Here is a 16,084-nt window from a genome sequence, read left to right as displayed (position 1 = left end):
GAGGTAGTTTCGCAAGCCAATGCTAACTAGCGTTAGCGCAATGACTGGAAGTCATAGCATGCTAGCATATACCCATATACTTCTAGTCATTGCGCTAATGCTAGTTAGAATTGGCTTGTGAAACCACCTCTAACTTCCTTCATACTGGACACAGAGACATAAAAATGGTATCCACGAGTTCATCTGACTCTGGGGAAATAGAGTCATTGCCAAAATCCCAATTTAGATAATGTCCGCCTCTTTACTTGGTTAGTTACTTTTATTTAATGCTTATTTTATTTCACTTTCTTCTAGAGTAGATTAAAAGACATTGGATGAGAATGTGGTGGTAGGTGTTCTGCTGGATTTTAGGATAAAGCTTTTGGCTTAATCTGACCAGTGACACAATGTACCCACTTAGATAATAAAATAGTCCTAAACAGACCTAAAAGCACCAAGGTAACAACAAGGTATTTCTACCTATATAATCATGACAGCATATGTGTCAGACAGGTGTGTGTGTGGATGAGTGTCGGAATCAAGCGCAGGCACCAGGATGACTTCAACCGTCTTTAGTAACGTAACCAAGCACGTACACAATAATATAACCAACCCAACCGGGTGGCGCAAAACAATTACGCACCAAACACAGTGCGCAAATAACAACGAAAAGCGCACGCAGTGCGAACTCTCGGGCACAAGCCAACAACGAGAGAAACTAGACACGATACAGAGGCAGTCTGACATAAACAATCACGCATAACACCTGCCCCAAACCAAGAAACTAAATAGGAGAACAATCAAGACACAAACAAGGGACAGGTGTTATGCACAGACAAAACCAAACGAAACAAGAAACATAGAACGGTGGCAGCTAGTACTCCGGAGACGACGACCGCCGAAGTCCGCCCGAACAAGGAAGAGGAGCAGCCTCGGCCGAAACCGTGACAGTACCCCCCCTGACGCGGCTCCAGCCGTGCGCCGACCAGGCTCGGGGACGGCCGGACGGCGCGGAGCAGGGCGCGCAGGATGACCCCGATGGAACTCGGTCAGTAGGGACTGGTCCAATATGTCCCTCCTGGGCACCCAGCACCGCTCCTCCGGACCGTACCCCTCCCACTCCACGAGATATTGAAGACCCCCCATCCGGCGTCTAGAATCCAGGATGGACCTCACGGTGTACGCCGGAGCCCCCTCGATGTCCAACGGGGCGGAGGAGTCTCCTCAATCTCAAAGTCCTGGAGTGGACCAGCTACCACCGGCCTGAGGAGAGACACATGGAACGAGGGGTTAATATTCTTGTAGTCAATAGGTAATTCTAACCTATAACTCACCTCGTTCAATCTCCTCCCAGGACTTTAAAGGGCCCTACAAACCGCCGACCCAGCTTCCGGCAGGGCAGGCGGAGGGGCAGGTTTCTGGTTGAGAGCCAGACTCGATCTCCCGGTGCGTACACTGGCCCCTCACTGCGGTGTAGGTCGGCGCTCGTCTTCTGTCGACGTATGGCACGCTGCAGATGGACGTGTGCAGCGTCCCACGTCTCCTCCGAGCGCCGCACCCACTCATCCACAGCGGGGGCCTCGATCTGGCTCTCGTGCCATGGTGCCAGAACCGGCTGGTACCTAACACACACTGAAAAGGGGTTAGTTGGGTGGAGGAGTGGCGAAGAGAGTTCTGTGCCATCTCGGCCCAGGGCACATATCTCGCCCACTCCTCCGGCCGGTCCTGACAGTATGACCTCAGAAACCTACCCACATCCTGGTTGACACGTTCAACCTGCCCATTACTCTCCGGGTGATAACCCGAGGTAAGGCTTACCGAAACCCCCAACCGTTCCATAAAAGCTCTCCACACTCTGGACGTGAACTGGGGGCCTCGGTCAGACACTATATCCTCGGGTACCCCGTAATGCCGGAAGACATGGGTGAACAGAGCCTCAGCGGTCTGTAGGGCAGTGGGTAGACCCGGCATGGGAAGGAGACGACAGGCCTTCGAGAACCTATCCACAACGACCAGGATGGCCGTATTCCCTGTGAGGGTGGAAGGTCGGTAACAAAATCCACCGAGAGGTGGGACCAGGGTCGCTGTGGAATAGGCAGGGGTTGTAACTTACCCCTGGGCAAATGTCTGGGTGCCTTACACTGGGCACACACCGAACAGGAGGAGACATAAATCCTCACATCCCTAGCTAACGTTGGCCACCAGTACTTCGTGCTAAGGCAGTGCACTGTCCGGCCGATACCCGGATGGCCAGAGGAGGGGGACGTATGAGCCCAACAAATGAGGCGATCGCGTATCTCGAGCGGAACGTACGTCCGACCCACAGGACACTGAGGAGGACTCGGGTCGGTGCGTAACGCCCGCTCGATCTCACCATCAACCTCCCACACCACCGGAGCAACCAGACAAGACTCCGGTAGTATGGGCGTGGACTCAACTGACCTCTCCCCTGCGTCATACCGCCGGGACAGAGCATCTGCCTTCCCGTTCTGGGACCCAGGGATGTATGTGATCTTGAACACAAACCGGGCCAGGAACATAGCCCAACGAGCCTGGCGAGGATTCAGTCTCCTAGCTGCCCGGATGTACTCCAGGTTACGATGGTCAGTTTGAATGAGGAAAGGGTGTTGAGCCCCCTCGAGCCAATGCCGCCACACCTTTAGGGCCTGTACTACGGCTAACAGCTCCCTGTCTCCTACGTCATAATTCCGCTCCGCCTGGACTGGGCTTCTTTGAGTAGAACGCACAGGGGCGGAGTTTAGGTGGAGTGCCAGACCGCTGGGAAAGAACGGCCCCTATCCCGGCCTCTGACGCGTCCACCTCTACTTGGAACGGTAAGGAGGGGATCCGGATGCGCCAACACCGGCGCCGAGGTAAACAGGTCCTTCAGTCTCCCAAATGCCCTGTCCGCCTCAGCTGACCACCGCAAGCGCACCGGACCCCCTTTAACAGAGACGTGATGGGAGCTGCCACCTGTCCAAAACCCCGGATAAACCTCCGGTAGTAATTGCAAAAACCCAAGAACCGTTGCACCTCCTTCACAGTGGTTGGGGTCTGCCAATTACGCACAGCCGAGACCCGGTCTACCTCCATCTTCACCCCTGACGCAGACAACTGGTAACCCAGAAAGGGAGACCGACTTCTGAAAAAACAGACATTTCTCTGCCTTGACATATAGGTCATGCTCCAACAGCCTCCTCAATACTCGGCGCACCAGGGCTACATGCTCAGCACGGGTAGGGCTATACACCAGAATGTCAGCCGATGTACACAACCACTCCCTGTCCCTGCATGTCCCGGAAAATCTCATCAACGAAGGATTGGAAGACTGAGGGAGCATTCATCAACCCATATGGCATGACTAGATACTCGTAGTGCCCAGAAGTCGTGCTAAACGCTGTCTTCCATTCATCGCCCTTACGTATGCGCACCAAGTTGTATGCGCTCCTAAGATCCAATTTTGTAAAGAACTGCGCACCGTGCAGTGACTCCGTCATAGTCGCAATCAGAGGAAGTGGATAGCTGTACTTCACTGTGATCTGATTGAGACCGCGGTAATCAATACACGGCCGCAGACCTCCATCCTTCTTCTTCACAAAAAAGAAACTTGAGGAAACGGGTGAAACGGAGGACCGTATGTATCCCTGTCTAAGAGACTCAGAGATGTATGTCTCCATAGATCTTTTCTCCTCTTGAGACAAGGGATACACATGGCTCCGCGGGAGAGCTGCGCCTGACTGGAGATCTATCGCACAATCCCCCGTCTATGAGGCGGCAGCTGAGCAGCCCTAGTCTTACTGAACGCCAGTGCCAAATCCTCATACTCGGGGGAATCTGCAATGCTGGCATTAGATTCGGACTCTCCACCGAGGTCGCCCCTATGGAAACACCCAGACATCGCCCCTCACATTGAGCAGACCACCCTTTAAGAGCTTTCTCTCGCCACCCAATAATAGGGTCATGAGTTATCAACCAGGAAGACCCAACACCACCGGATACGCAGGAGAGTCAATCAAATAAAGCTGAATTCTCTCCTCATGACCCTCCTGCGCCATCATCTGAAGTGGTGCTGTGACTTCCCCTAATCAAACCAGACCCTAACGGACGGCTATCTAGGGCATGGACGGGGAAAGGCTTATCCACTGGGATGAGGGGAATCCCTAACTCTAAACAGAACTGGCGATCTATAAAATTCCCAGCTGCGCCTGAATCTACCAGCGCCTTATGCTGGGAACGAGGTGCAACCTGTGGGAAACAAACAGGCAAGGTTAGGTGCACGACAGAAAGCTCTGGGTAAGCAGGGCGCCTACTCACCTGGGGTGACCCCCCAATGCCTGTCCTGCCATCTCCTCCTCTGGAGGACCCGCCCCAGCACCTAGCCGCAGTGTGCCCTCCACGACCACAGTTGGTGCAAGGGCCGGGTCCCCGTGGGCTCCTCCTCCTCCGTTCCCTAGCGCCAGCACCCCGAGCTCCATAGGACTCGGCTCGGAGGCGTTGGAGAGTGGAATGGGCGAACCCCCCTCCGGGACGCCCACGGGTGGCGAGCAGGGTATCCAGCCGGATGGCCATGTCGACCAGTTGGTCGAAAGTCAACGACGTGTCCCTGCACGCCAACTCTCGCTGGACGTCCTCTCGGAGGCTGCAGCGGAAATGGTCAGTCAGGGCCCGCTCATTCCACCCTGCATCAGCCGCTAGGGTCCGGAACTCTAATGCAAAGTCCTGGGCGCTCCTCATCCCCTGTCGGAGGTAGAACAGACGTTCCCCCGCCGCCTTCCCTTCTGGTGGATGGTCGAATACCGCCCGGAAGCGGCGGGAGAACTCCGCGTAGTTCGTCGTTGCGGCGTCCATTCTCCTCCACTCGGCGTTGGCCCACTCCAACGCCTTGCCGGTGAGACAGGAGATGAGGGCTGAGACGCTCTCGTGTCCCGAGGCGCCGGGTGGACGGTGGCGAGGTAGAGCTCCACCTGCAGCAGGAACCCTTGACACCCGGCGGTGGAGCCGTCAGTACGCCCTCGGGAGCGAGAGCCGAATCCCACTGGGTTCCGAAGAGGACACTGGAGGGCTGACCGCTGGATCTGGGTCGGTGTGTGGAGGTTTGGGAACCCCGCTGGTCTCCCAACGGTGCAGCGTGGTCATCACCCTATCCAGAGCGTGGCAGACCTGGTTCATCCGGTCCTCCTGACCTCGAAGACGTTCCGCCAAATCAGCTGGTGGCGCGGTCGCTCCTGCTGATTCCATCTTGATGCGTGATTCTGTCAGACAGGTGTGTGTGTGGATGAGTGTCGGAATCAAGCGCAGGCACCAGGATGACTTCAACCGTCTTTAGTAACGTAACCAAGCACGTACACAATAATATAACCAACCCAACCGGGTGGCGCAAAACAATTACGCACCAAACACAGTGCGCAAATAACAACGAAAAGCGCACGCAGTCCGAACTCTCGGGCACAAGCCAACAACGAGAGAAACTAGACACGATACAGAGGCAGTCTGACATAAACAATCACGCATAACACCTGCCCCCAAACCAAGAAACTAAATAGGAGAACAATCAAGACACAAACAAGGGACAGGTGTTATGCACAGACAAAACCAAACGAAACAAGAAACATAGAACGGTGGCAGCTAGTACTCCGGAGACGACGACCGCCGAAGTCCGCCCGAACAAGGAAGAGGAGCAGCCTCGGCCGAAACCGTGACAATATGTATACTTTTGACCCAGCCCTAGAGGTGCCACAGTACACAGATCTGCACGGCTGGCCCTGTGTGTTCCCAGTGTGTTTACCAGTGTGGTGAGCATGCAGCTGTGCAGCTCTAACAGTACGGTGCTGTAGAGGGGAAGTGTGTTGGCCAGCCTGTGGTCCTGTACAGCAGGGGTTCCCAAACTTTTTCACTCTGAGCCCCCTTCCAGCATTGGGGAACATTCCAGTCTGTGTGGAGGCTGGTGGTGGAGAAGAGGATAAGGGTGGAGAGGAGACTCAGGCATAATGGGAGCAGATGGGAGTGCTTCCCTTCTCATCACACATCACACACATTTACATGCTTACATCTCCAGCAACCCATCTCCAGCTCTCCCCTGTCCATCATTAATCATGATGGCTTCAGTGTGAATGCTTGTGTAGGTGATGTGAATATATACAAGGGGGGGGTCTGTGTGTGTCTGTGTGTACACTAATGTGTGTGTATGATGTTGCAGGTGATGTCTCCTCTGTCTGACTCGATCCTGGCTGAGCGGATGGTCAGGGTTCTGGATGACAAAGTGAGCGTGACAGAGCTGGGAGTGCAGCTGGTCTCTGGCCTCTCTCTGTCCCTTCAGCTCAGCTCAGGGAGCAACAGGGCCATCGTCGCCACGACAACCACAAAGGAAGTCATGCAGAAACTCAAACAGGTTAGCACACACACATGCCTCAGCAACCTACTGCACAAAATATATCATATGTTCACCCATAGATAGAAATGGTATATGGGAATTATATGAGATATGTAAGCAATCGGTAAGGCTAAACTGTAACTTTCTCACCCGGAATAGGTGGAGTCACATTGGCTGCCATTTGATCCTTTATAGTGAATATGATGTGTTTCTAATGTCAAATTATTGATCTAATCTCAATGAAGAGGTCTGCTTCTGAAACTATGACATATTTTCAGAGGAACAGCTGCAGAGTACTCCTTCTCATCTGAAGTTCTCCTCTGCTTTTAAAACGGGCTAATTAAACATATCTTTACATCTGCAGGGGTTCTCTCTCTCTCTTTACTTCTACACTCACTCTTTTTTTTTTTTTCTCTCTTGATGAAGATGAAAAGATTAGACTCCTGCTGATACCGGTTTCCTATGTGTAGTAACATAGTAACAGTTTATATTATGACAGGGAAGCATGCATTCCTTTTATACCTGCAGTAGTTATGTGTCCCATGGGGAGTTGGTGTTATAGAGTGGACATGTGGGTGGTGATTGGTTTTGTTGAAGCACTGCTCAGACAGGGTGTTTTGGAGTTTACCCTTATGATAGAAGAACACTGATGTCTTTGTGTGTGCATGTGTGTGTTTGTGTGTGTGTGTGTCCTCAGGAGTCCCTCATCAGTGCCTGGCTTCAGTTCAGCGATGGCTCCATGACCCCTCTGGACCACTACGACCCCGCCCACTTTGTGCTCACAGCCACCTCATTGGACGAGCAGGTGGTGTCGGTAAGGCGAAGCGCGGAGTGGAAGTGGCCGGTCATCGTGGCAAACGGCGAAGGTCAGGGGTTACTGGTGCGTTTGGAGATGACATCATCAGAGATCTGCCAGAAGACGAAGCGACGCACCATTCTGGCAGCCGGGGTGGGAAATGTCTGCGTTAGGTTTAGCCGCTCTGAGGAGCCGTACAGCCACCCTGGAGGCAAAACACGACCAGACCCGCCCCACTACGGAGGCTCCATCTCTGACATTGAGGCTGGGATCATGAACCGGGGGGCCACCACAATCAAGGCGCCTGTCCCGGTGAGGCCCAATGGAGACAGGCTGTCGGCTGACGGAGGAGTCCCTGGGGGGTTCTCTGAGTTCCCTGCCCAGGAGGAGCTGCCGCGGGGCCGCAGCACGGACGAGGATCTGTTGTCGTCACGCCGCAGCCTCACTGACTTGGAGATTGGTATGTACGCCCTGCTGGGGGTCTTCTGCCTGGCCATCCTGGTCTTCCTCATCAATTGCATCTCCTACGCCCTCAAGTACCGCCACAAAGAGCTGCCCCTGGAGGCCCCCGAGGCAATGCCCCATGCCCACGACTGGGTGTGGCTTGGCCAAGAGGAGGGCCTGTGTCTGCAGCAGCAGCAGGACGAGCTGGGCAGCACCCTGGAAGAGGGCAGCCAGTTGCTGAACGGAGGTGTTCTGAAGGGCAGTGCCCAGGGAGGCTGCCCAGGAGGCAGGAACGAGTCAATCAACTCACCCACCACCAAGAGGAAGAGGGTCAAATTTACCACCTTCGCCAACATCAAGCCCAGTAACGGATGCCCAGTTCTGAGCCCGCTGGCACTCGGACAGACCACTGACATTAAGTGGGTGTGTCCGGACATCGAGCTGGGGGACTCGCAAGAGCTCCGGAATTACATGGAGAGGTTGAACGAGAATGCTACAAAGAACATTGTATAGAGGGGATTGTATTTTTTGTGGACAAATGAGTAACTCTAACTCACCCGAATGCCTTCAGAGTAAGAAGGGAGTGAGGGGGTGTTTTTTACTGAAACTGGTTGGCACTGTACCTCGCCATGACAACAAGATGGAACATTCCAGCAAGTGTTGTTTCCATGGTAACTGTCGTAATGGTTGAGGATCATAAATGAGGGGGAAAAATGTGCCATGACACCACATTGGATATGTGGGAACTTGTGAACTTCAATGTCACTTGAATTAGTTTAGATGTCTGTTCCCTTGTCTTTAATTAAAGAAAAGCTTACAGTGCATTCGGGAAGTATTCTGACCCCTTCACTTTTTCCACATTTTGTTACGTTACAGCCTTATTTTAAAATGGATAAAATTATTTCAATCTACACACAATACCCCATAATGACAAAGCAAAAATAGATTTTTAGACATTTTTGCAAATGTATTACAAATAAAAAACAGAAATAACCTATTTACATACAGTACCAGTCAAAAGTTTGGACATACCTACTCATTCAACGGTTTTTCTTTATTTTTACTATTTTCTATATTGTAGAATAATAGTGAAGACATCAAAACTGAAATTACACATATGGAATCATGTAGTAACCAAAAAAGTGTTAAACAAATGAAAATGTATTTTAGATTTTAGATTCTTCAAAGTAGCCACCTCGATGACAGCTTTGCACACTCTTGGCATTCTCTCAACCAGCTTCACCTGGAATGCTTTTCCAACAGTCTTAAAGGACTTCCCACATATGCTAGGCACTTGTTGGCTGCTTTCCTTCACTCTGCGGTCCAAGTCATCCCAAACCGTCTAAATTGGGGAGGCCAGGTAATCTGATGCAGCACTCCATCACTCTCCTTCTTGGTCAAATAGCCCTTAAGCAGCCTGGAGGTGTGTTATGGGTCATTGTCCTGTTGAAAAACAAATGATAGTCCCACTAAGCGCAAACCAGATGGGATGGCATATCGCTGCAGAATGCTGTGGTAGCCATGCTGGTTAAGTGTGCCTTGAATTCTAAATAAATCACAGACAGTGTAACCACCAAAGCACCCCCACACCAACATACCTCCTCCTCTATGCTTCACGGTGGGAACCACACATGTGGAGATCATCCGTTTACCTACACTGCGTCTCACAAAGACACAGCGGTTGGAACCAAAAATCTCAAATTTGGACTCATCAGACCAAAGGACAGATTTCCACAAGTCTAATGTCCATTGCTCATGTTTCTTGGCCCAAGCAAGTATCTTCTTCTTATTGGTGTCCTTTAGTAGTGGTTTCTTTGCAGCAATTCGACCATGAAGGCCTGATTCCTCTGAACAGTTGATGTTGAGATGTGTCTTTACTCGAACTCTGTGAAGCATTTATTTGGGCTGCAATTTCTGAGGCTGGTAACTCTAATGAACTTATCCTCTGCAGCAGAGCTAGTTTCATCATAGCGCTTGATGGTTTTTGCGACTGCACGTGAAGAAACTTTAAAAGTTCTTGAAATTTTCCAGATTGACTGACCTTCATGTCTTAAAGTAATGATGGACTGTCGTTTCTCTTTGCTTATTTGAGCTGTTGTTGCCATAATATGGACTTGGTCTTTTACCAAATAGGGCTATCTTCTGTATATCACCCCTACCTTGTCACAACACAACTGATTGGCTCAAATGCATTAAGAAGGAAAGAAATTCCACTATTTGACTTTTAAGAAGGCACACCTGTTAATAAAATGCATTCCAGCTGACTACCTCATGAAGCTGGTTGAGAGAATGCCAAGAGTGTGCAAAGCCGTCATCAAGGGAAAGGGTGGCTACTTTGAAGAATCTCAAATATAAAATATATTTTGATATGTTTAATACTTTGTTGGTTACTACATGATTCCATATGTTATATTTCATAGTTTTGATGTCTTCACTATTATTCTGCAATGTAGAAAATTGTAAAAATTAAGAAAAACCCTTGAATGAGTAGGTGTGTCCAAACCTTTGACTGGTACTGTAAGTATTCAGACCCTTTGTTATGAAACTCGAAATTGAGCTCAGGTGCATCCTGTTTCCATTGATCATTCTTGAGATGTTTTTACAACTTGATTGGAGTCCACCTGTGGTAAATTCAATTGATTGGACATGATTTTGAAAAGCACACACTTCTCTATGTAAGGTCCCAAACCATGAGGTTGAAGGAATTGTCCGTAGAGCTTCGAGACAGGATTGTGTCGAGGCACAGATCCGAGTAAGGGTACCAAAACGTTTCTGCAGCATTGAAAGTCCCCAAGAACACAGTGGCCTTCATCATTCTTAAATGGAAGAAGTTTGGAACCACCAAGACTCTTCCTTGAGCTGGCTACCCGGCAAAACTGATGAATTGTGGGAGATGGGCCTTGTTCAGGCAGGTGACCGAGAACCCGATGGTCACTCTGACAGATCTCCAGAGTTCCTCTGTGGAGATGGGAGAACCTTCCAGAAAGACAACCATCTCTGCAGCACTCCACCAATCAGGCCTTTATGTTAGAGTGGCCAGACAGAAGCCACTCCTCAGTAAAAGGCACATGACAGCCCACTTGGAGTTTGCCAAAAGGCACCTAAAGACTCTCAGACCATGAGAAACAAGATTCTCTGCTCTGATGAAACCCAGATTGAACTCTATGGCCTGAATGCCCAGCGTCACGTCTGGAGGAAACCTGGCACCATCCCTACGGTGAAGCATGGTGGTGGTAGCATCATGCTGTGGAGATGTTTTTTCAGCAGCAGGGACTGGGAGACTAGTCAGTATCGAGGGAAAGATGAACGGAGCAAAGTACAGAGAGATCTTTGATGAAAACCTGCTCCATAGCACTCAGGACCTCAGACTGGGGCTAAGGTTCACCTTCCAACAGGACAACGACCCTAAGCACACAGCCAAGACAATGCATGAGTGGCTTCGGGACAAGTCTCTGAATGTCCTTGATTGGACCAGCCAGAGCCTGGACTTGAACCCAATCGAACATCTCTGGAGAGACCTGTAAATAGCTGTGCAGCGACGCTCCCCATCCAACCTGACAGAACTTGAGAGGATCTGCAGAGAAGAATGGTAGAAACTCCCCAAATACAGGTGTGCCAAGCTTAGAGTCATACCCAAGAAGACTCGGGGGTGTAATCGCTGCCAAAGGTGCTTCAACAAAGTACTGAGTTAAGGGTCAGAATACTTATGTAAATGTGATATTTCCATTTTTTTGGGGGTATTGTGTGTAGATTGATGAGGAAAAAAACAATTTAATCATTTTTGAATAAGGCTGTAACGTAACAAAATTTGGAAAAATAAAGGGGTCTGAATACTTTCCGAACTCACTGTATTTCGTTTTGTTATCACTCGCAGCTCTCTTTGTTAACTTTTTAAATCATTATTTCCTTATCCTATTGTATATGATGTGGTTGCTTTTTTTCTAGTCATGTCCTGCAAATACTTATAATCTTTAAGATAGTAATACAAAATGTAAATTCATTTTGAGTCCACATGACGCTCTCTGCTTTTCTAGTGTTAAGCAATTATAGATTCTATGAGAATAGTGTTCAAAGCTATCAAAGCTGTAAATAAGTCGAGAAGAAAGACTGGTTTGGAGTACGTGAGACAACATTTTGTAAAGTGTTCTGTATTTTTGTACATATTTCTTTAGTCTGTCCTTCTTTTTGCTTTAAAAATGTTTCTCCGGAGACCAACATGCATGTTACTGAAAACAAAGACTAAGCCTGTCTTAGTTCCTGTTGATCCGTCAGAATTAAATGTGTACATACTGCGCAGTCCTCCCTATGAGACACATGCATCTCTCACACACCTCCCTGTCAAAGACATGACATTCATTTTATAGCTGAGCTCCAGGTATTATGTTTTATTTTTCTTTATTTTTTTTCTGCTTAACTTTTTTATTTTTATTTTATTTCATAATCTCTTTATTATTAGAAATCAACACCAATGTCTTCTCCTTACTGTTTGTCACATTATTTTGTTATTTTGTTGTCACAGTAGTTTATATGATTCCCTTAACTGATTTGAATTTCTAGTTTAAACCTTTAGCCTACATGCAGGTTTTTATACTCCTAATGTTATTAGTTTAATTCAGAACATACATTACATATGTAATTGTTGGTGAGCGTAACTTCTGATATCTTGTTAAATCCCCATTTTGGATCTATTTATTTCACTTTCAGAAGGAACATAATAACTGCAGATTATTACACTAACACTGAGCCATAAAACCTAAACACACAATATAGTTCAGGTCTATTATCAGTACCAATGGTTGGGGCAGATCAGTATAGTATCCCAGTGGAGAAAATTGGTTGAAATGACATCATTACAACCACAAACTGGTTGAAATAACATTGTTATGACATAATTTCAACAATTTGAATAGTAGTATAGGGATAGTAGTATACGGATACACTAAACTTCCCTCCAATGACATGAGCTGCTGAGTTCCAGATGGAATAGTTATCGGTTCCATGGCATAACTCATGACTTGCCCCCCCACCCCCCCATCCCCCCCATCCCCATACCCTCCCCATTCCCCTCCCTATCCCCATTCCCCTCCCTATCCCCATTCCCCTCCCTATTCCCATTCCCCTCCCTATCCCCATTCCCCTCCCTATCGCCATCCCCCTCCCTATCCCCATTCCCCTCCCTATCCCCATCCCCCTCCCTATCCCCATTTCCCTCCATATCCCCATCCCCTCCTTCCCCATCAGTCAGATCCATAGAAATCCATCCCTTACTGTTTTCAGAATGGCCTCTGGATTGATTAAAACCTAAAGGTGATACCTCTCTCTCCTGTTTCTGTTTGATTCATTTGTCTAGACGTTTAATTCATCCCTCTAGCTATCTGTCCAGATTGAGGCACCCATCCGACCGACCATTCACGTTTGTGCAAACAGACGACTGCTCTATCAAATACCAAGATGGGCCTCCTGTCAGCTTTGATGGTGTTAGTGCATCTGCCAGACAGTAAGCTGGGAAAATAAGTAATGCTGATGCCTGCCTTCCCAAAGTACTACTTTCAAACCTGGCTGAACCATTAGTTGTTTTACAACACCAGAATTATGACATCTATTTCCATCTTTTGAACTTTTTCCTAAACACATGTTATAGCCTATGGGGGCCTGAGTATTTCCAGGTCAGATCATGTGATCAGGAAAAGCTCCTGGCCCTAATGATGAGTATCACAACTATTTCCGTAATGTACTTTTATGCTACTCATAGTGTATGTTACAATTCCACTACAACAGAAGATCTCCCTCTCCAGCTCTAGTATATTAAAACGTCTTTTGTACCACTCCTAGACAATTAGTATATCTCCCCTAGAACACAGGCCTGGCTCCCCTTTGTGAAAGGGCAAGCTAATTAATGATTACTGGGACAAGTTTTACTACATGTTAATGTGCCATTTTCTATGCAGCCCTTCAAGCTAAATGATTGTACCCATTTAACAACCCAGATGTCAATGATGTTCTAATGAAGCACTAGCCCCTTGCAGCACCTGTGAAGAAGAGAGAAGGGGACGCAATGAGTCCCCATCCAACTCACTGGACTTGTGTGTATTCTCTGTGTGTTTGAGGCACCGATACAAAATGTTTGGGTTTCATTTGAAGTGCAGTAAAGTGTTGCTGGAACATACTGTATCTTTTTTATTTATTTATTTATTTATTGGGGGTAGATCAGCTTTAATATTGCAGATAGATTGTAACTTCCATCAATGTAATTGTCTGCATATCTTCCAATCCCCCATGTTTTTTTTTCTTCTCGCAAATATATATACATAATTTTTATAATTTAATTTTTATTTAATATTTAATTAAATAAAATTAAAATATACATACACATACACATACACATACAATTGAAGTCGGAAGTTTACATACTCTTAGTTTGGAGTCATTAAAACTAGTTTTTCAACCACTCCACAAATGTCTTGTTAACAAACTATAGTTTTGGCAAGTCGGTTAGGACATCTACTTTGTGCATGACACAAGTAATTTTTCCAACAATTCTTTACAGACAGATTATTTCACTTATAATTCACTGTGTCACAATTCCAGTGGGTCAGAAGTTTACATACACTAAGTTGACTGTGCCTTTAAACAGCTTGGAAAATTCCAGAAAAATGATGTCATGGCTTTAGAAACTTCTGATAGGCTAATTGACATCATTTGAGTCAATTGGAGGTGTACCTGTGGATGTATTTCAAGGCCTACCTTCAAACTCAGTGCCTCTTTGCTTGACATCATGGGAAAATCAAAAGAAATCAGCCAAGACCTCAGAAAAAAAACTGTAGACCTCCACAAGTCTGGTTCATCCTTGGGAGCAATTTAAAAAACGCCTGACAGTACCACGTTCATCTGTATAAACAATAGTACGCAAGTATAAACACCATGGGACCACGCAGCCATCATACCGCTTAGGAAGGAGACGTGTTCTGTCTCCTAGAGATGAACGTACTTTGGTGCGAAAAGTGCAAATAAATCCCAGAACAACGGCAAAGGACCTTGTGAAGATGCTGGAGGAAACAGGTACAAAAGTATCTATATCCACAGTAAAACAAATCCTATATCAACATAACCTGAAAGGCCGCTCAGCAAGGAAGAAGCCACTGCTCCAAAACCGCCTTAAAAAAGCCAGACTACGGTTTGCAACTGCACATGGGGACAAAGATCGTACTTTTTGGAGAAATGTCCTGTGGTCTGATGAAACAAAAATATAACTGGCCATAATGACCATCGTTATGTTTGGAGGAAAAAGGGGGTTAATTGCAAGCTGAAGAACACCATCCCAACCGTGAAGCACGGGGGTGGCAGCATCATGATGTGGGGGTGCTTTGCTGCAGGAGGGACTGGTGCACTTCACAAAATAGATTGCATCATGAGGAAGGAAAATGATGTGGATATATTGAAGCAACATCTCAAGACATCAGTCAGGAAGTTAAAGCTTGGTCGCAAATGGGTCTTCCAAATGGACAAGGATACTTCCAAAGTTGTGGCAAAATGGCTTAAGGACAACAAAGTCAAGGTATTGGAGTGGCCATCACAAAGCCCTGACCTCAATCCTATAGAAAATTTGTGGGCAGAACTGAAAAAGAGTGTGCAAGTAAGGAGGCCTGCAAAACTGACTCAGTTACACCAGCTCTGTCAGGAGGAATGGGCCAAAATTCACCCAACTTATTGTGGGAAGCTTGTGGAAGGCTCCCCGAAACGTTTGACCCAAGTTAAACAATTTAAAGGAAATGCTACCAAATACTAATTGAGTGTATGTAAATTTCTGACCCACTGGGAATGTGATGAAAGAAATAAAAGATAAAATAAATAATTCTCTCTACTATTATTCTGACATTTCACATTCTTAAAATATAGTGGTGATCCTAACTGACCTAAGACAGGGAATTTTTACTAGGATTAAATGTCAGGAATTGTGAAAAACTGAGTTTAAATGTATTTGGCTAAGGTGTATGTAAACTTCCGACTTCAACTGTATATATACTACCGTTCAAAAGTTTGGGGTCACTTAGAAATGTCCTTGCTTTCGAAAGAAAAGCAATTTTCTTGTCCATTAAATAACATCAAATTGATCAGAAATACAGTGTAGACATTGTTAACATTGTAAATGGCTATTGTAGCTGGAAACGGCTGATTTGTTATGGAATATCTACATAGGTTACAGAGGCCCATTATCAGCAACCATCAGTCCTGTGTTCCAATGGCACGTTGTGTTTGCTAATCCAAGTTTATCATTTTAAAAGGCTAATTGAGTATTAGAAAACCCTTTTGCAATTATGTTAGCACAGCTGAAAACTTTTGTGCTGATTAAAGAAGCAATAAAACTGGCCTTCTTGAGACTAGTTGAGTATCTGGAGCATCAGCAATTGTGGGTTCGATTACAGGCTCAAAATGGCCAGAAACAAATAACTTTCTTCTGAAACTCGTCAGTCTATTCTTGTTCTGAGAAATGAAGG

The 16,084-nt window shown here is 47.1% G+C and overlaps 1 protein-coding gene across 1 annotated transcript in view; it reads left to right on the top strand.

Annotated features, from left to right (window-relative positions):
* The window catches only part of si:dkey-112m2.1 (transmembrane protein 132C), a 243,809-nt gene extending 235,361 nt beyond the window's left edge, over window positions 1–8,448 (top strand). Inside the window, exons 8-9 of the mRNA XM_041850784.2 lie at window positions 6,176–6,367; window positions 7,047–8,448. Coding sequence (XP_041706718.2) covers window positions 6,176–6,367; window positions 7,047–8,102 — 1,248 coding nt within the window. The 3' untranslated portion in view covers window positions 8,103–8,448. The remainder of the gene's footprint in view (window positions 1–6,175; window positions 6,368–7,046) is intronic.
* Window positions 8,449–16,084: the final 7,636 nt, after the last annotated feature.

This window comes from Coregonus clupeaformis, chromosome 27 (assembly GCF_020615455.1).
Source record: "Coregonus clupeaformis isolate EN_2021a chromosome 27, ASM2061545v1, whole genome shotgun sequence".
In the NCBI taxonomy this organism is placed as follows: domain Eukaryota; kingdom Metazoa; phylum Chordata; class Actinopteri; order Salmoniformes; family Salmonidae; genus Coregonus; species Coregonus clupeaformis.
Note: the sequence above shows the minus strand (reverse complement) of the source record. Positions and strands in the feature narration are given on the sequence as shown.